Source organism: Canis aureus, chromosome 1, assembly GCF_053574225.1.
Source record: "Canis aureus isolate CA01 chromosome 1, VMU_Caureus_v.1.0, whole genome shotgun sequence".
Classification (NCBI taxonomy): domain Eukaryota; kingdom Metazoa; phylum Chordata; class Mammalia; order Carnivora; family Canidae; genus Canis; species Canis aureus.
The window spans coordinates 114,027,559-114,047,817 of NC_135611.1; the positions used below are offsets into that span (position 1 = coordinate 114,027,559).

At 51.9% G+C, this 20,259-nt stretch overlaps 1 protein-coding gene across 6 annotated transcripts in view; it reads left to right on the plus strand.

Moving 5' to 3' along the window:
• The window catches only part of AKT2 (AKT serine/threonine kinase 2), a 50,730-nt gene that overhangs the window by 6,871 nt on the left and 23,600 nt on the right, over positions 1 to 20,259 (plus strand). For 4 of the 6 annotated variants that reach the window (XM_077851503.1, XM_077851493.1, XM_077851527.1 and 1 more), the window contains exon 2: positions 14,459 to 14,588. In XM_077851503.1, the coding sequence (XP_077707629.1) occupies positions 14,543 to 14,588 (46 nt within the window). In that variant the 5' untranslated portion in view covers positions 14,459 to 14,542. Of the gene's footprint in view, positions 1 to 11,223; positions 11,351 to 13,684; positions 13,827 to 14,458; positions 14,589 to 20,259 lie in introns of those variants that run through there. The other 2 variants (XM_077851512.1, XM_077851521.1) reach the window with 2 other exon arrangements.

Here is a 20,259-nt window from a genome sequence, read left to right on the forward strand (position 1 = left end):
CCAGCCTGGACTTGTTGGTTGGTGGAGCTGCTGTGTGTTTGGAGCCTTGGGAGGAGGTGGCAGGTGGATCAGCTGAGGTTCCTGCCGGGGAGGGCTCCCGACAGGAATATTAATCACACCCACCATCAAGCTCCCTCTCAGCCAGACATGGCTCTGAGCAGCCTGTGTGTGTTAGTTTGGACACAGCAGCCCGTGAGGTAATAGTCACCACCATTGGTACTTAAGAAACTGAGGCACTGGGGGATCCCTGGGTGGCGCAGTGGTTTGGCGCCTGCCTTTGGCCCAGGGCGCGATCCTGGAGACCTGGGATCGAATCCCACATCAGGCTCCCGGTGCATGGAGCCTGCTTCTCCCTCTGCCTATGTCTCTGCCTCTCTCTCTCTCTCTCTCTGTGACTATCATAAATAAAAATTAAAAAAAAAAAGAGAAACTGAGGCACAGAAAGCTATGTAGAACGTTGCGTTGTTATCCAGAGCTAGCAGGGTGGCCTTTCTGTGCCTGGCCCTGCTCGGGGGCCTACTGTGCTGCTCTCACCAGTCCTCACCAGACCTCGGAGCTCAGCGCAACTCTTCCTCCCAATTCATAGATGAGCGAGTAAAGGCCCAGGCAGGTTATTGGATTTGCCCAAAGTCACAGTGTTGGTGGCCCACAGGAAATTAAAACCCAGCTCTATCTGGGGTTGAATCTGCCTTTTTGAGACTGGTTCTTCTGCCTCCGATCAATGCCATGGCCACTGTTTCTGAGGTAATTACTGTTGTCGTTTTAAAGATTTTATTTTTAAGTAATTTCTACACCCAATGTGAGGTGCGAACCCACAACCCTGAGATCAAGAGTCACACACTACTGACTGAGCCGGCCAGGCACCCCTCATTACTGTTGTTCTAATGATCCCTTTTGCTTTCTGTTCTCCAGACAGAGCTCACATGAAGTAGGCCTCAGTTCTGGAGATGACTGGATTAGCTCCTGCTTGAGAGATGGAGTACAGCTGCCTCTCTCCACCCCCAATGCCCGCAGAGCCCTAGCCTTGACCAGCCCCTTCCTTCCTGAGAGGCCAGAAAGCAGGATTGAGGGTTGGGAGGTATCCCCTGTCCCCTGCCTTGCAGTCTAATTCCTGAATGGCCCCTGGAGCCTGCCCTTGACTATTTTTGGTCATTTGGGTATTCCATTCTTCTACCAGATAACTTAGTGAGGACCTACTATGTGCTGTGTATGTCAGGGAGTTTCACCCAGTCTACCGGAGGAGGCAGAGAAGTAGCGTTTGTCTTATGAGTGCTTGGTGTGACAGAGGAAGGGAACAGACATCTGACTGGACTTGGCAGGAGGGGCACTTGGGGAAGGCTCCTGAGGCGAGCGAGGCATTCAGGGCTTGACATGAAAGCCCAAAGGAACAGGCTGGGCACGGGTGAGCATAGGTAAAGGCTGTGAGGTGGGGTGTACCTCAGTGTGGTGACCCTGAGTACATACCACTGGAGCTCAGGGAGCGAGGTCAGTACAGATGAGGGTGGCAGGGCCTGGGTCTGGCAGGCAAGTCTGTGCTTCTCAAACTGGTGTCCAAAGACCTAGATGGGGAGAGGGGTGGTGTTCCTTTTATTTTTTTATTTTTTTTAATTTTTTCGTTTTTTATTTATTTATGATAGTCACAGAGAGAGAGAGAGAGAGGCAGAGACACAGGCAGAGGGAGAAGCAGGATCCATGCACCGGGAACCCGATGTGGGATTCGATCCCCGGTCTCCAGGATCGCGCCCTGGGCCAAAGGCAGGCGCTAAACTACTGCGCCACCCAGGGTTCCCTGGAGGATTCCTTTTAACCAGCTAGTGACAGTATTAACATAGCTGCCACTTCCATGGCTCTGACTAACTCAGGCTCTGGTTGGCCCTTGACTTTGGAGTTTGCCTTTGTGTAATTGCTGCATGTTTTCCCAAGCTCTGGTCTCATCCCCAGCTATGCTTGAAGCATGTTTTGTTGGGTCCCCATGATGACCCTGGATTGTCAAAAACAAAACAAAAACCCCACAAAAAAACAAAACATCTTTTGAAATAACATAAGCATGTGCTCGGGTTGGTATCAGAATCCTGTTTTACAGATGAGGACACTGAAGTTCAAGGAAGCGGCCTGGGCATCTGGAAGTAGTAGTCGGAATTTGACTTGACCGGCACTCGGGGTGTGGATTTTGGCCTCTGAGCCCTGTTTCAGTTCCCTGGGCTGAGTGGGTCAGGTTGGGAGTGATGATATCACGTGGGAGCTTCTCCTTGGCAAGTTGGGTTGATCCAGACCTTTGGGTTCCCCTTGGGCTTATGAGCACACCCATGACCCTCACCTCACCTTACTCCTCCTCCTGCCTTCAGCCTCCTGGGGCTTCATCAGAGAGAGCTCTGTGGAGGTGTACTTCCCATATGCTAGCCCTAGCCCTGTGGGGCTATTTGAGTTTTAGTTAATTAGACTTAAATACAAGTAAAGATTTAGTTTTTTAGTTGTACTAGCCACTGTAGCTACATTTCTGTTGTTACAGAAAGTTCTGTTGGCCAGATCAGCCATCTGCACCCACCTGCTGTGTGATCTTGGGCATGTGATTTCTTCTCTCTTGGTCTCAGTTTCTTCTTCTGACGAATGGGACTAGTAATAACATCTACCTCCCAGGGTTGCTGTGAGGATTAATATGAGTCCAGACCTGGCACATTGTGAACACTCAGTGTTAGCTGTGGGTGGGACCCTGCCTGCTTCCTTCTAGGTGCCCCAGGGATGAGATGGAGACTCACACCACCAGACCCTGCCTTAAAACTGCTGACCAGGGAGGCAGGCAGGTGAGGATGTGGAGCAATGCTGGTGAGGGAGGAAGCCCTCAGCCAGATTGGAGGGGCCCTGAGTGTGTGTGTGCATGTGCGCAGGTGTGCAGGTATGTGTTTGTGTACATCAGGGGCAGCCCAGGCCTGCAGGGCATCAGGGATGGTAAGGGATGGCTGGCTCGGATGTGAGAGGGGGCTTGGTCTCTTGAGAGTGAGGGCAGGAGGAGGTGGAAGCAGCTCAGGGCCGGGATGGATATGATCCAGTTTCCTCTGCCATGTCCTGGGTGCCTAGCATTGGGTACTCCCTGCATCCTTCCTGTCCTCAGTTTTCTCCCTTGGTAAAGTGTAGGTCCAGGTGAGCAGGAGGTGAGAGAGGCCAGTGCATAGGGCTTTTTCTGTGGACAGCTGCAAAAGGTGGTTATGATGCAACCTCTGCCTCACTGGGGCCAGGAACTCTGCATCCCCCTGTGCCCCAAGTATCCCCCTGTGTATCCCTTTCTGTCCCTAAGAAATAGCCACGGCCCTTAGAGTGGCCTCCTAGGACCTGCCCAGATAGCAACCCCCCCCACCGCTTCCTCTGCACTCCCTGGGCCTGGGGCACACTCCTCCTCCCCTGACCCAGTGACGCCTCATCTCAGTGAGAATTTCTGCTTATATTTCACCATCTCAGTGAGCCTTTCCCTGACCTCCCTGGATAAAACCAGAAACACTCACCCCTTCCCACATATCTAGTCCTCTGTGTGCTGCTTTTCTCCATAATGTTTGTCATCTTCTCTTCCAGGATGTAATTTGTCTATTCATTTAGCTTTATTTTAAGGCCTGTCCACCCTCTCTCTGCCTCGCCCTTCCCCCCATAAACTCCCCTAGGGCAAGGAGTTCTGTTTTGGTCACTGCTGCCTCCCTGGTGACCAGAGCAGTGCTGATGCAGCATAGGTGCCATATTTGCAGAATGAATGAATGCAGGATTTTTTGACTTTATTGACCCAACTCTGACCTTGAAAACTATGATTGTGTTTGCTCCACTAACCTGAATTCATGGAAGCTCTGGGCCTGGCCCTGTGGTGGGGACACAGTGGGGACCAGGACACTCCCCATCCCTGCCTGTGGAGCTCCCCATCCAATGAGGGAGGCACCATTACCCAAACAACTGTCCAAGTGACAGCACATTAGAGGTAAGTGCCACAAGAGGACACTCATTGTGGAGCAAGGAGCAGTCCCTGAGGAAATAAGGATTTAGCAGGTGAAGATGGATGAGCAGTGTGCCAAGTGCGGGGCTAGTACATGCAAAGGTCTTGGGGCATGAGAGGGAGAGAGAGCGAAAGAGCAAGGAGTGTTCAAGGGACCAGGAGAAGGGAAACGTGTTTGTGTGTTGGGGGGGGGGGATGCATTGCTGATCGACAAGGCAGGAAGATAAGCAGGGGCTCCTTCAGGTGGGCCCTTGTCTCCAGGAAGGCCTTGGATGTGATCCCCAAGCAGGGGAGGGACAGCGTCAGAGCTGTGTTTGGAGGGTCTCTGGCTGCAGCCTGGTGTACTCGGTGTATTTGGAGCCCATGGCCAGGCCGACTCAGATATTTGATGTGATTTCTATGGGTATGTAAGGCCCTGGGAGTTGGGCTGAGGGGGAAGGTGTGGGGCGGGGGTGGCAAGGAAGAGAAGGAAATCTGCTCTGTGCTTATTTTTGGCCCAGTATCTTTTGCAGCCCGCCTACATCCTCAGCCTGCTCCCGGGCCTACCTGCTCCGAGTAGACAGATGGGGCAAATGAGGGGACCGTGTGCTCTTTAAGAGAAAAAAAGTGTTGTTAACTCTGCCTTCCCACCAAGGAGGTGGAATAGGTAAAAATTCACGTGTTACCAAAACGTGCAACGTAGGAAGCGGGTCCCCCCCCTTCATCCCGCCTCCCCCTAGCAGAGGGAATCACACCTGATAGGTGCTGAACCCTGAACTGGCGGAGTTCAAAGGTGGATTAGCTCCTTTGGTCCTCACTGCAGCATGGAGCGGCATACTGTTCCTATCTCTAATGCGTGGCTGGAGAGCTTCAGGGGAGGGCAGGGGAAGCCATGTGCTGGGGCTCCCACAGCAAGTGGCAGAGCTGAGGTGGAAGCGCATCTGGTTCCTGAGGCAGCCCTGGCTCCTGCTCCCATGGTTCTGCCTCCCTTGGCACAATTCTTTCCACGCAGGTGACATTTAAACACTCACTTCCTCCTGGTCTCCGGCCCAAGACGTTCTTCCCTGAAGATCCATTGTCAGTCGGATCCGATCCGATGACTGCTTTTCTGAAGAGGATGCTGTGGGTGACATTTATACTTGGGCTGTGACGAGCACGGCCAGCTCCTGAGCATCCACGGGCGAAAGAGCCAGAATCCAGGCCCTGTGCCCTGTACCCGTTTGTGTGGTGGGAGAGGATGTTCTGTTGAGCCGTGAGCACACCAAATGCCACTGGCCAGGTCGCAGGCGGAGGCTGCTTCTCCTGGGGAGTGACCCCCCCATCCAGGACCGGGTGTTCATGAGCCCCCACTGGAGGCACTGCTGGCCTCCCCGCTTCACAGAGGGAGAGGCTTGGAGCCTATAAAGCTGGGGAGCTGGGGCCTGGCTCCTAGTCTGCCAGACTCCAGAGGCCGCGTGGCCGCCTGCCCCCCGCCCAGCCCCGTGCTTCCTGGTCTGGCGACTGGCACCGGTCACCACACTTTGTGATGTAGTTGCTTCACTAAAAAGAGATTGTAAAAGTGCCTGGGAGGGTTGAATTCCCACGTGCAGAGCACTTGGGTGTGCCTGGCCTGTGGTAAATGAGACACAGGCACACAGGCATTTGCTCCCTTTTTTGAGTGTGGTCACATTAACTGTTGCTAGATGCCAGAGCCCTGGGGCGCTGGCATTTCGGTCCCTTTTAGTCTCTCACGTTTTCATCAAGTGGACCCTCAGAACAGCGCTACCCAACCAGGGCGTGGCTCTGCCTACAGGGGACCTTTGGTCGTGGGTTTTTTTTTTTTTTTTTTAAGATTTTTAAAAAAGATTATTTATTTATTTATTTATTCACGATAGACACACAGAGAGGGAGGGAGGGAGGTAGAGACACAGGCAGAGGGAGAAAGAAGCAGGCTCCATGCAGGGAGCCTGACGTGGGACTCGATCGTGGGACTCGATCCCGGGACTCAATCCCGGGACTCCAGGATTGCGCCCTGGACCAAAGGCAGGCGCCAGACTGCCTGGGTGGCTCAGCAGTTGGGTGTCTGCCTTTGGCTTAGGGTGTGATCCTGTGGTCCCCAGATCGAGTCCCGCATCAGGCTCCCTGCGGAGAGCCTGTTTCTCTCTCTGCCTCTCGCTCTGTGTCTCATGAATAAATAATCTTTAATTAAAAAAGATTGTATTTATTTTAGAGAGTGGGAGAACGGGGAGGGGCAGAGGGGGAGGGAGAGGGACAAGCAGACTCCGCACTGAGCACAGAGCCTTAACTGGGGCTCATCCTGCAACCCCAAGATCATGATCTGAACCAAGATTAAGAGTCAGATGCTTAGTTGCCTGAGCAAGCCAAGGTGCCTGTGTGAGGACTTTTAATAGTCACAGCTCAGGAGAAGGTGTGCAAGTAGAGACCAGGGATGCTGATAAACCTCCTCCTGCAAGACTTACCCGGCCCCAAATAACACTCGTGCTGAGACGGAGAAACCCCCTCCTTAGAACTTCTGTGCGGTGGCGTGAGCATTTTCTGCAGGAGAAATTCCAGCTGGGGCGGTTGCCACTTTTTTAACTTTGCTAAAGTGCGCTCACAAAGCACAGGACCAGTTCCCAGAGCTGCGGATGGCAAACAAGGGAGCTCCTTCCCTCTCCGCTTGCCCAGCACACGCGTGCCTTTCCTCCCAGATTCCTGCAAGCAGGTGCTGCCTGTTGAAGGACAGGTTCCTGTTGTCTTTGCATTTATCTCCTGAGCACGTCCTCCTCAGGGAGTAGGGAAGGCGAAGGCGCAGATTAGAGGGCAGGCCGGGAGGCCCCTGAGGGGTTGCAGCGCAGGCAAGGAGCCCCACCCCACTGTCTCCAGCTACAGGAGCCACAGAGCCTCCCCTCCTGCCTCCCTTCTGCCATCTGTGCTGTCTGGCATAGAAACCAGGTCAGGGAGAGGGGGCCAAAGGAAAAAGGGACCTGACAAGTGGCAAGAAAAGGAATCTGACTTACTCTGAGCCTGATTCTGGGTGCAGGGCTTCAGTCTGCGCATTCATTCCACAGATAGCTTTTTATGGGCCCACTGTGTGCCCAGCACCATGTGAGGCTCAGAGGATTCCAGCCAGAACCCCTGCTCTTACCTTGCTGACATCGTAGTGGGGAGAAGTTGACAATAAGTTGCTAAGTAAATACGTAGTCATGTGAGCAATGATAAATGCTTACAGAGAAAAGATAAGAGGAGGTATGGAGAAAAATAAAGGGTAGGGCAGCCTGGGTGGCTGAGCGGTTTAGCGCCGCCTTCAGCCCAGGACGTGATCCTGGAGACCCAGGATTGAGTCCCATGTCGGGCTCTCCCTGCATGGAGCCTGCTTCTCCCTCTGCCTGTGTCTCTGCCTCTCTTTCTCTGTGTTCTTATGAATAAATAAATAAAATCTTTTACAAATTTTTCTTTTTTTTTAATTTTTTTTTTTTTTATGATAGTCACACAGAGAGAGAGAGGCAGAGACACAGGCAGAGGGAGAAGCAGGCTCCATGCACCGGGAGCCCGACGTGGGACTCGATCCCAGGTCTCCAGGATCGCGCCCTGGGCCAAAGGCAGGCGCCAAACCGCTGTGCCACCCCAGGGATCCCACAAATTTTTTTCTTTAAAAAAGAATAAAGGGTAAGCGGAGGTAGAGTGGGTGCTCCCTTTTGTCTACTTAGGAAGGCTTCTCGAAGAAAGTAACATATGAGCTGAAGCTGAAGAAAGTAAGATGGGGCCCCTCAGATACCTGGGAGCATTCCAACTGAGGGGGCAGCAGGTGGCCTGAGGTAGGGATGCCTGGTGTGTTCGAGGAGCCAGAGGAGTTGGCACTGCCAAAATGGTGTGTATTTGGGGAAGTAAACAGGACCATGTGGACCTCATACAGTCCTGAGGCTCCTGTGAGAACTCTGGCTTTTATTCTGGGTGAGATGGAGGCATTGGGGGGTTTGAGCACAGGAGGCATGGGCTCAGACTCAGGTGGTTACAGTGTCCTAGAGGGATAAGGACAGAAGCCCTAGAGCTCAGTCTTCACAGCCCTCTCTCCCCCTCAGGAACCACATAAGCCTAATTTTACAGAGAGGAAGCCGTTTTGGAGGGACCCTGTCCCTTCCCAGTGCTGTCATGAGGACACCCCTGACCCTGGCCCCCCGTGGCCCTGCATCTTCCTATAAGTTGCCTCTCATGGATCTGACTCCAATACTGTGAACTGAAGCTTCTGAAAGAGCTGCAGCTTGGAGTCTATTGAGTAGTTAACTAATACTTATGTGATAGGTGGGAATACAAATGTCTTTTTTTTTTTAAGATTTATTTATTTATCCATGAGAAACACACACATAGAGAGAGAGAGAGAGAGAGAGAGGCGCAGAGACACAGACAGAGGGAGAAGCAGGCTCCATGCAGGGAGCCCAATGTGGGACTCAATCCCAGGACTCCAGGATCACGCCCTGAGCTGAAGGCAGACGTTTTAACCGTTGAGCCACCCAGGCATCCCTACAAATGTCTTAAAGAAGTTTTAAAATAAATTATTATAGAGCGTTTGAGACCTAACGATAGAGTAAGTCAGTGACACCCGTGTAGTCAGCAGCTATTTAAACAAATAAAACTTGCCAGAGTTGTCAGCCTCCTCAGGGACCCCTGTCTGGTTGCCTTGCCCCATCCCTGCTCAGAGCTGATCACTGAAAGCAGTGATTTCCTTTTCTTTTCTTTTTTTAAAGATTGATTTATTTGAGAGCAAGAGTGAGAACGAGAGAGAACAGCGGGAGAGGGAGAAGCAGACTCCCTGTAGAGCAGAGGGTTCCATGTGGGGCTCGATCCCAGGACCCTGAGATCAGGACTTGAGCTGAAGGCAGACATTTTTTTTATTATTAAGATTTTATTTATTTATTCATGAGAGAGACAGAGAGGCAGAGACCTAGGCAGAGGTAGAGGCGGCTCCCTGCAGGGAGCCCAATGTGGGACTCGATCCCAGGACCCCGGGATCAGGACCTGAGCCAATGGCAGATGCTCAACTGCTGAGCCACCCAGGCGCCCTGAAGGCAGACACTTAACTGAGCCCCCCGAGGCACCCCCAGAGAGCAGTGATTTTCATCCCAGCTCAGCTGTCTTCTGTGCGAGCTAAATGTCCCTTCCCCTCACTGTAGCCCATTCCCCATGCTGTGGGGCTGAGAGTGTGTGCCCGCCCTCTCCTGGGGTGAATGGCCCTTCTCTAGTGGGATCCTTGTAGAGATGGAAGATCTACAGTCACAGAGGGTAGGGCATCACTTGCCTGTGGCCACACAGCCAGGAAGCCAGCAGAGCCTGGGGTTGAAATTCAGGTCCCCTGGACCCCTGATTCTTCCTCCTTACATTGGTGACCTGGCCGTCTTGAGGGGAAAATCCAGGCAGACTGGCCCTGGGGTGGGTGAGCCTAAGAGGCCTGATTTCGGCTCCCTAACATTCTGTGAGCTCTCAAACCCCAGTTCTTTTTTTTCTTTTTTTTCTTTTTTAATAGTTCTGTTGTCATACAGTACAGAAAACAGTATTTTTTTAAAGATTTTATTTATTTGAGAGCATGCATGAACGGGGAGGGGCAGAGGGAGAAGCAGACTTCCCTCTGAGCAGGGAGCCCAGCGCTGGCTCTATCCCAGGATCCTGGCATTGTGACCTGAGCCAAAGGCAGACAGCAGGCATGTAAACAAGTGAGCCACTCAGGTGCCCCCAGAAAAATATATTAAAGCCATCTCAGGGACGCCTGGTGGCTCAATGGTTGAGCATCTCCCTTCATCTCAGGGCATGATCCTGGGGTCTGGGATCGAGTCCCACATCCGGCTCCCTGCATGGAGCCTGCTTCTCCCTCTGCCTGTGTCTCTGCCTCTCTGTGTGTCTCTCATGAATAATAAATCAATCTTTTTTTAAAAATTTTTTTAAAAATATATTTTTTAATTTATTTGCGGGGGTGGGGGGGCGGGCGAGAGAGAGAGGCCGAGACACAGACAGAGGGAGAAGCAGGCCCCATGCAGGGAGCCTGACACGGGACTCGATCCTGGGTCTCCAGGATCCCGCCCTGGGCCAAAGGCGGCACTAAACCACTGAGCCACCCGGGCTGCCCTAAATAAATCAATCTTAAAAAATAAAACCATCTTGTGTGGTGCAGTGTAACAAAGAGCTATAGAGCAGAGCCCTGTGTAACCACAACAGAACACACCAGCTCCCAGAAATCCCCCCTCCATTGCTCCTAAAGCTGCCCACTCTTCCGACTTCTGCAAATCTGTTTCCTTGATGTTGTGCACAGTTTTATAAGCGAGAAAGTACCCCTAAACACATAGTGTGGTGTTGCCTGTTCCGAACTTAACTATGACTGGACCCACACTTGATGTAGTGTTGTGTGTCTGGCTTCTTTGATTTCATGGTACCCCTCTTACAGTTTGTCCCTGTAGTCTGTCAGTAGTTGGTGGAGTAACGTTCTGCTGTATGAATATATCTGTTTTATCCGTTCTCCTGTGGGTAGACACTCGGTCTGTTTCCAGTTTGGGGGTCACTGTGAGTGTTGCTGCTGTGAACATTCTAGCATATGTCCTTTGATAAACGAACATGCTCTTTTCTGTTGGAGGTGGTGTGTGTGTGTGTGTGTGTGTGTGTGTGTGTAATTACTGGTTTGTGGCGTGTGGGTGCATATTGACTTTTAATTTTTATTGCCAAGCAATATTCCATGGTGGTTGAACCATTTTAGACTTCACCAGTATTCCTTTGTATCTTTGTCAACATTTGGTGCTGTCAGTTTTTAAAATTTCAGCCATCCTGGTGGATGATTTTAATTTGCATTTCCCCCTAAATAATGGGATTGTGTGTGTTCCTTGGTAGCGTGGGTACCCTCTCTTGCAAAGTGCCCTTGCTCTTTTCACCATGCCTCCCAGGGGGCTCACCTCAAGCCTACAAGCTGCAGCTCTGGCCCAGGCCCTCAGCTCACTCTGGCCTGGACACTTCAGGAAAGCAGCGTGTGGGGATGGGGCCAACCAGGCCCTCCCCACCCTGGGGTGTGCTGCCTGCAGGCCGGCGGCCAGGGCAGGCCCCTGCGTGCTGACACCTGGCTTCCAGAGGCTGTTCTCTGTCCTCCCGCCTGGTTGTCCTCCAGCGGCAGCTCCCCAGGGAGCAGGCCATCCTCTTGGCTTTGGTGCATGGTATTTCATCACCTCAGGACGGCGTCACAGACACCTCAGCCCAGGCGCCACCCTCAGCGGGAGGACGGGGCGGGATTCAGGCGGGGCAAGGGGGATCTTCCAGTTCCTCCCCCTGCCCTCACTCAAGCTGCGCTGGCGCTGGCGTCTTAGCTGCCGAAATGAGAATGTAAAAAGTGGCCCCGAGGTGCCGAGCAGTGGCCAGGGCTTCCGCCACTCCCCAGCTGGGAGACCCAAGGTAAATGGCTTCCGCCCTCCCTAGGGCATGGTCACTGCCCCTCTGGTTGGGTGGCTGGGATCATTCAGGAGAGACTCCACGAGGGCACCGGCACCCTACTCTCTCAAGGCCACCCAGCTGGCAGTGGCTCGCGGACTCTGCAACCCTGGCCGCTCTTGGCCACACCTGGCTGCCTTTGCTTCTTTCTGATCACGGCAGCAGCTTACGTGTTTGAGTGTTCACCCACGTGTTCGGGTGTTCCCCGGGGGGCAGGCCAGGCTGGAGGCTGAGCCTCTGCACACAGTGGGTGCTTCAGTGCTGCTTACTATCCCAAGACAAGCAGAATCTCGGCCGCAGGGCTGGGGATGGGAGGGGAGAGCCAAGATTGGACACCAGGCCCCGGTCCTGTCCTTCCATGTCCACCTTTCCTTTGATTTGCGTTCTCCATCCTGGTTCTTTAGAATTTCTGAACTGAGCTGGACCAGGGAAAGCGCAGCATCAGCCCCTGTCAGGGAAGACTTCTCGAACTTCCCACCACCACCTCACGCCAGGCCTTAAGTGTTCTTCCTGCCTGCCTCTCCTGGCTCCTTAGCCACACTGGCCCCTTGGTAGTTCTTCAAGATCTACAAGTACTTCCTGCCCCAGTGGCTTTGCATGTGCTCTTCCCCTGTCTGAAATTCTTTTCCCTACATGGCAGCATGGCTCCCTCCCTCCTCACATGTTCCCCATACGACAGCACCTCCCCACCACCTGACATTGTTACACATGTACTTGAGCCTTGTCTGCCTCCTCCACCGGGATGTGAGCTCCGTGACGGCAGGGGCTGTGTCTTCCTGATGATTCATCTCTGGTACCCGGTACATTGTCTGGACCTTAGGGACACACTCAAAGGAGATTGGTGGAGTGAACAGACCCTGGAATTGTTTCCGTGGCTGTCTGGTCCTGGGTTGGGGAGACTTGGGTTCATTCATTATGTACTCGGCAGAGATCCAGGTGCTGTGCTGGTCCACTAAATTAGCACTTAATGGGTGGTGGGAGAATGGGCTGAGGAGGTGCACAGAGAACACCCAGGCAGCCCTAGTTCAGAAAGGCTTCCTGGAGGCAGCTTTGGTTCAGCTGAGACCTCGAGGAGAGACCGGAGGTACCAGGGATGGAGGCCAGAGGGATAGACCTGAGAGACAGGAGGGGGGGGGGGTGAGGAGGAGGGGCCGGAGACGTAGGTAGTACCAGGTGTAATAATTATTGTCACAGTCATTAAGGTTCAATAGAGAACTTTCTAGGTGACATTAGGCTTGTGGTGGAAAGGACTTTGTTCTGTGTCTGAGCACACTGAGGAACCCTGGAAAGGTTTTTAACTTGGGGGGACAGGGCCAGATTTAAGATTTAGATGGAGTAATTGCTTTGAGAGCAGAGACTCAGAGCCTGGGGAGAAGGCCAGGGCAGTTGGGAGAGGCGTCAGGAAGCAGGTGGATGGACAGTGGGGACTGCTGAGCTGAGCAGGGGCAGGAGGCAGCTGGAGTGAAGGTCAGCAGAGGCCGGGTCCTGAAGGGCCTTGAATCCCAAGCAAGGGAGCTTGGCTCTTTCCCGAGGCCAGCGGGAAGCCACGGGAGGGTTTTGAGTGGGGGAAGGACTGGGTCAGGTTCGAGGGGGTCTGGCTGGCGAACAGGGACAGATGGAAGGGGGTGGGGGACCGCCGATGGAGAGGACAGCCCTGGACCCCTGCCAATGAGCGGGCTGGGGAGGGCAGGAGGCGGGGCGTGGGGTGGGGCAGGTGCAGAGACTGGTCACATTAGAGGTGGACGCGCAGGCTGGTGGAGTATTCAGGCTCGAGGGTCCGTGGTCCTGGGGGTTCCACCCGTGGAGCCTGAGCCCCCAAGTGCTGGTCATCCCTGCTGAAGGAGGGCACCCCTGTGCTGCTCCTGGCCCTGCCTTTGCAGCTCAGAATCCAGAACGTGATTTCTCACCCCGCTGTTTACTTCCCTGTCACTGTCCATCTTGTCTTTCCTTTCGCTTCCTCCCACTTACCTCCCTTCCCTGCCTGGGTCTGGGCAGCCTGCCACCGTCACATGCCAGGCAGTAGTGTGTCCGGCTCACCCGCTCCCCTGGGGCATGAGAGAAAGCCGATGCTCGCGGTGTCCCCAGAGCCAGCTGCTGCTTCTCTGGGGGCCACCGTAGCTCCTGACCTGCTGTCCGCAAATAACCCCAGGCCAGGAAAGGCGAAAGGCGCCTTGGGCTCCATGGCCCCTTTCCAGGCCTGTGGCTCCAGGTAGGGGCCCAGCGCGCAGCTGCCTCCCGCCCTTCTCCCTTCCACCCTGGGAACCTGAGACGAAGCAGTGGCCTCGGCGTCTGTCAGTCTGTCAGCTGCTGGTCCCTGAGGACGGAAGTGGAGGTCTTAGGGAAGGGACCACGGCCTTGGTTGGACCCCCGGGACTGGCTCCTAAGCCCCAGACAAGTGCATATGCAGTAGGCTGCTGTCTTGTTCAAGATCCTGAGTGTCGTGAGTGTCAGACTCTCCTTCCCTCAGTCATCTGGTGGGGGCAAAGAGGGGACTGAAGCTGAGGGAGTGAAGGGTGACTTGACGCAAGGGGTGGCAGGCACTTGGTTTGCTGAGGGTGGTGGGTTGGGGGTGTGGAGAGTGTATGTGGGGGGGAGGGAGAGGGGGAGGCGGGCAGGTGCTGGTGGCTTTGAGCACTCCCTCAGGTGCCCAGGGCTGTCTGATTCATCCCAAGTTACCTCAGTGTGGGGGCCTGGGAGTGACATAGGGGGTGGAGCCACAGCTCCCTTTCCTCCAGCCCAGTGTGGCCTGAAGGTGGGTGGAAGGGCTGCCTCTGCTCAGTGAGACCTGCGTGAGCCAGAGAGCTCTGTCCCTCCGGAGTGAGGCTCTGAGGACAGGGTAACCACCCCCTTCCCAACCCCCAGACCCCAGTCCCCATTTGGAGTCCCTGAGGACAAGGCCACATCTTCCTCCTCGGACTGGGCTGAGTGGGCGGGGCTCCCTGTGCTCACTGACTCCACCCTGTGCAGCGCCAGCAGAGCCACTAGAGGGGCCAGAGAGCCTGGCCTTCCCGAGGGAAGGGGCCGAGGCGGGGTCCCCCCTGCATTCTGATGAGCTCCTTTTTTATCTTACAGACTGTGCTCTGTCCACCGCGCCTCCTGCATGTCCTGCTGCCCTGGGCTGTCCCAAGCTAGGTGACAGCGTGTCACGCTGCCACCATGAACGAGGTGTCTGTCATCAAAGAAGGCTGGCTCCATAAGCGTGGTAAGGGGCTACGTTTGTCCCTGGATTGTGTATCTCCCTTCCTGCCTTGGCTTTCCTCCTGGCAGATGGTGTCCGGGGAGGCAGAGGTATGGGGTTTTACAGCCAGAGGCACCAGCGTGCTGAGCCCTACCTGGCCGCCTCAGGCCAATAGCTCCTTAAAAGCCCGTTTCGTTTCGTGGACTCCTTCAGCAGCAGCCTGGGGAGCTGCAACCTGCCTGGGGCCAAGTCTCCAGGCCGAGTCTTGAGTCTGCCTCTGCATTCATGGCTTGGTCATAGCCCCACTTTATGGATGAAGAAGCTGAGGCTCAGGGATGGGAAGTCACATAGTGAGGTAATACTCAACATTCATTCATTCCATCAATACTCACTGAGTGTGTGTGGTGTGCTGGGCTGTCCTGGGGTCCCAGGTTCTGGGGACATGTGGTGCCCTCGTGGAGTTCACATTCCTGTGGGGGCTGGGGTCAGTGAACAGAGAAGCAGACATAACAATGTCAGGTGATGAGGAGTACTGTTGTGAGCAGTAGGGACTGAGGGCGAGCCTCTGAGGAAGGGATAATGATGGAGGCCCAGAGGAGGCAAGGGAAGGAGACACACACTTAGCTAGGCAAGGCTGTCCTAGGGAACAGGACAGCAGGGACGAAGACAAGAGTGTGCCTGGTGGAGTTGGCCAGGGTGGCTGCCGTGGAGAGAGCGAGGGCGAGCTGGAAGTGGCATCCAGCCATGCTGGGCCCTTGGCTTTAGTTGACCTGCAGGCTATCTGAGCCCTGGGCGTCGGGAGCCATGGCATGGCCCGTGTGCTAGTGCTAGTAGTCAACTGAGGCCCAGAGAAATGAAGTCCTTGACAGCAGCTTTGCCTACGCTATCAGAGCCCAGGCCTCCTGTCCCCAGAAGCGTGGTGCTCACTGGCTTTGCCACTTCCTCTTGGTGACTGTGAGCAAGCTATGTCACCTCTCTGAGCCTTGGTTTCACATCGGTAAAATGGGCTAACAACCCAGGCCTCCCACTCAGTTCTACGAGGGCAGAGGTTTTATCTGGCTTATTTATTGTGGTGACCCCAGGGCCTAGGAAAGTTCTTGGCATGCAGTTGGTGCTCCATAACTGATTGTTGAATGAACGACTGAGATTGTGTGGGGGTGCTGAGTGTGTTAGGGTGTGCCAGGGTCTCAGGCTCCTGAGTCTCCCCCGGCTAGTGGCTCACTGGGCTGGGCTGTAAGGAGTTCTGGAGGTGGCCAGAGAACTGTAGCTGGGGTGGGAGCTTGTGTCTGGTCTAGGGCTGCTGATAGCATTAAATAGGTCTCAGCGCCTCTTAGGCCTTCAATGCCTCTATTCATGCTGCAGGGGGCCAGATGAGCTGCTGTTGGGATGGCTTATCTGGACATACCCACTTTGGATTTGCACTGTTCACACACACATGCTCAGTGCTCCTGGGTCTCCCATTGTCTGCCATTCATTTCTTTTTTTTTAAAAGTAAGCTCTAGGCCCAACGTGGGGCTTGAAGTCACGACCCCACGATCAAGAGTCACACCCTCTACACAGAGCCAGCCTGGTGCCTCCCCCATGACCCACCATTCCAAGCAGAGGTGGGCAAGAGAAGGTGGGCACCTGTGCCATCTCACCCCAGCTGTGATGGCTAAAATAACAGAGCCTCAGTTTACCATGTGTCCGTTCTGTGCTGGACAAAGGGCTCTGCTGTAGGCAAGTCCAGTTTTGTTGCGTTTCCATATCTGTCCTGTGAGGTGGGCACCGTCTTATTTTATTTTATTTTTTTTAAAGTATTTTTTTTTTTCAATTTTTATTTATTTATGATAGTCACAGAGAGAGAGAGAGAGAGAGAGAGAGACAGAGACACAGGCCGAGGGAGAAGCAGGCTCCATGCACCAGGAGCCCGATGTGGGATTCGATCCCGGGTCTCCAGGATCGCGCCCTGGGCCAAAGGCAGGCGCCAAACCGCTGCGCCACCCAGGGATCCCATGGGCACCGTCTTATAAGCAAGGAAGCTGAGGCTCAGCAGGAAGACTGCCTTACTGCCAAGTTTCAGCAAAGACTTATCCTCTGCCTCCCAAACTAGTGCTCTCAAGGCCTGGCCCACAGGCTACCTCTTGTTGAGCAGGGTCTGCTCAAGGAGCAGGCAAAGTGAGAGAACAACTCTTGGAATCACTCATACCATGTGTTTCTCCCCTTTCTGACACAGTCTCAGCACACCCCTTGCCAGGTCCCCTCCAGGCCAGCCCCCATCTGCCAGGACTGAGGCAGACAGTGTAGTGGTCAAGGGCATGGACTCTGGATGGAACAAACCTGAGTTCCAAGCCCAGCTATCCTAGTTCCCCCTGAGCCTTGGACAAGTAAGGAGTCTCTGGGAGCCTCTCTGGGCCTCAGTTTTTTCATCTGTAAAATGGTATTATTGTGAGGATGTTTTTCCTTTCCTTTCAGGTTTCTTTTCTTTTCTTTTCCCCCCTTATTACCAACACATAAAACACCACAGGTGAGTGTCTGGATCATAAACTCACTCCAAAACCAATGTCCAGATCAAGAAGTAGAACAAGACCATCCCTGGAAGCCCTCTGCCCTGCCCTTTCCACACAGGAACACTCACCTAACATCTGGTAGCCTTAGGTGTGTTTTTTCTGTTTTATTGTTTTGTTTTGCTCTTTAAAATGAAGGTGAAATTTCTGTAACACAAAAGACCATTTTATGGTGTACAGTTCAGTAGCCCTTAGTACATTCACGATGTTGTGTAACCTCTACCTCTATCTAGTTCTGACACATTCTCATCATTAAGCAGTCACTCCCTATGCCCCCCTCCTCCAGCCCCCGGCAGCCATCAATTTTTGTTTTCTGTGTCTAAGGATTTACTTGTTCTGGGCATTTCATAAAAATGAAATGCCATTTGTGTCCAGCTCCCTTTCACTTACCATAATGTCTTTGAGGTTCATCCATATTGTAGCATGGATGAGATTACTTCTTTCCTTCTTATGGCCATTAATGTAACTTTCCATTGTATGAAAATACCACATTTTGTTGATCTATACATTGGTGGCAGACATTTGGGTTATTTCTACCTTTTGGCTATTGTGAATAGAGCTGCTACAAACATTTGTGTACAAGCCTTTGAACACTTGTTTTCAGTTCTTTTGGGTACGAATCTGGGAGTAGAATTGCTGGATCATAGGTTTTATATTTATAATCTGTATTTATACAGGTTATATAAATTGGGTCATGGGCAGCCCAGGTGGCTCAGCGGTTTAGCGCTGCCTTCAGCCCAAGGTGTGATCCTGGAGACCTGGGATCGAGTTCCACATCAGGCTCCCTGCATGGAGCCTGCTTCTCCCTCTGCCTGTGTCTCTGCCTCTCTCTCTGTGTCTCTCATGAATAAATAAATAAAATCTTTAAAAAATAAAAATAAATTGGGTCATGTATTCCATAATCATAATCACATGCAATTTGTGTGATTATATATGTTTTTATGTCTGTATGTATCAGGGTTGTATATTCTGTATTTATGATCTATAGTGTATTCTGTATTTAAATTTTGGAGGAAGCACCAGACTTTTCACAGAACTGCAGCATTTTACATTCCCATTAACAGTGCACAAGGGTTTCATTTCTCCTATATCCTCACCAGCATTGTTCTGTTTTTGTTTTCTTTCTCTATTATTATTTTGCTTATTTTTAAAGTTTTTTAGAGGAGGGAAGGACAGAGGGACAGGGAGAGAGAGAATCTTAAATAGGCTCCATGCCTAGGACAGAGCCCAACACAGGGCTCCATCTCACAACCTGAGATCATGACTTTAGCTGAAATCAAGAGTCAGATGCTTGGGACACCTGGGTGGCTCAGTGTTTGAGCGTCTGCCTTTGGCTCAGGGCGTGATCCTAGAGTCCCGGGATCAAGTACCATATTGGGCTTCCTGCATGGAGCCTGCTCTCCCTCTGCCTATGTGTCTGCCTCTCTCTCTGTGTCTCTCATGAATAAATAAATAAATAAAATCTTAAAAAAAAAAAGAAAAGTCAGATGCTTAACTGACTGAGCCACCCAGGCGTCCCTTTTCTTTTCTCTCTCTTTTAAATTACAATCCTTCTAGTGGGTGTGAGGTAGCAGCTCATTATTGCTTTTCACTTGCATTTTCCCAGTACCTAATGATGTTGAGCATTTTTTCATGGCCATTTTTACATCTTTAGAGCAATGTCTGTTCAAGCCCTTTGTTCATTTTTTAATTGAGCTATTTATTAAAAGCAGTATTTTGTAGTTTTTAGTGTGTACATCTTTTAACTCCTTGTGCTACTGTAAATGGAAATTTTTAAAATTTCCTTTTTGGATTGTTCATTGCTAATGTACAGAAACAACAACTGGTTTTGTGTGTTGATCTTGCCACATTTATTAGCTCTTGTCATTACTTTATGGATTCCTTGTGATTTTTTATATATAGGATCATGTTATCTGTAAATATAGATAGTTTTGCTTTTTCTTTTTCAAGTTTGGTGCCTTTTATCTCTCTTTCTTTTTCTTTTTCTCTGGCTAGAACTTCTGGTGCAGCCAGAAGTGTTTAATAGCAGTGGTGAAAGCAGTAAACATCTTGGTTTTTCCCTGATATTAACAAGAAAGTTGTCAGTCTTTCAGCATTGAATGATGTTAGCTCTGGGTTTTCCTAAATGCCCTTTATCATGTGGAGGAAATTCTCTTCTATTCTCAGCTTGCTGAGTATTTTTTATCATGAAGGGATGTTGGATTTTGTCAAATAGTTTTCTGCTGATGATCATGTGAATTTTTCCCTCTTTTGTTCTATTAATGTGTATTATGTTGACTGGTTTTCATATATTGAACCACCTTTGCATTCCTGGGATCAAACCCTCTTGGTCATGTCGTATAATCCTTCCTTTGTGCTATTGGATTTGGGATTTTGCTGGCTCTTGAACTTTATGTACATTGAGTTGTGTAATATCGACATTGGAAAGCATTGAATAAGTTAAGTCCTTAAAAGATACTTAGGGCAATTCCTGACACAGAGTACCACTAGAGTGTCACCTAATCATTGTCATCAGTTAATGGAGATCCCCATGAGAAGAGACAAAGACTCAGAGAAGTGAAGTGACTTATTGGAGGCCACACAGCACACCGAGCTGAGAGCCCACCCTGCCATCCTGTCTCCCATGTGCCAAGTGAACAAGGGCCCTAGCACAGCCTTTTATTGCTTGCCTCCTTGCATAGTGGGCTGATAAGAAGCATTTATTGAGCACCTGTGGTGTGTTGGGCCCTAAGCTGGGTGTCTTATGGTTTCCATCTCATGTTTTTTAACAGCATGAACTAGAATTCACACACCATACAATTTGGCCATTTATTTATTTTTATTTCAAGATTTTATCCCTTTATTTGCGAGAGAGAGAGAGAGAGAGAGAGAGTGAGAGAGAGCATGAGACAGGGGAGGGTCAGAGGCAGAAGCTAACTCCCCGCTCAGCAGGGAGCCCAGCATGGGGCTGTATCCCAGGACCCTGGTGGGATCATGACGTGAGCCAAAGGCAGACAGCCACCCAGGCACCCCCAATTCGGCCACTTAAAATATATGGTTCAGTGGCTTTTGGTGTAGTCAGAGTTGTGGGCCCCCTACTGCAGTCAATTTAAAGCATTTTAACTCTCCTGGAAGGGAAGCTGCCCTCCCCCTTGGCCATTGCCCTCCAA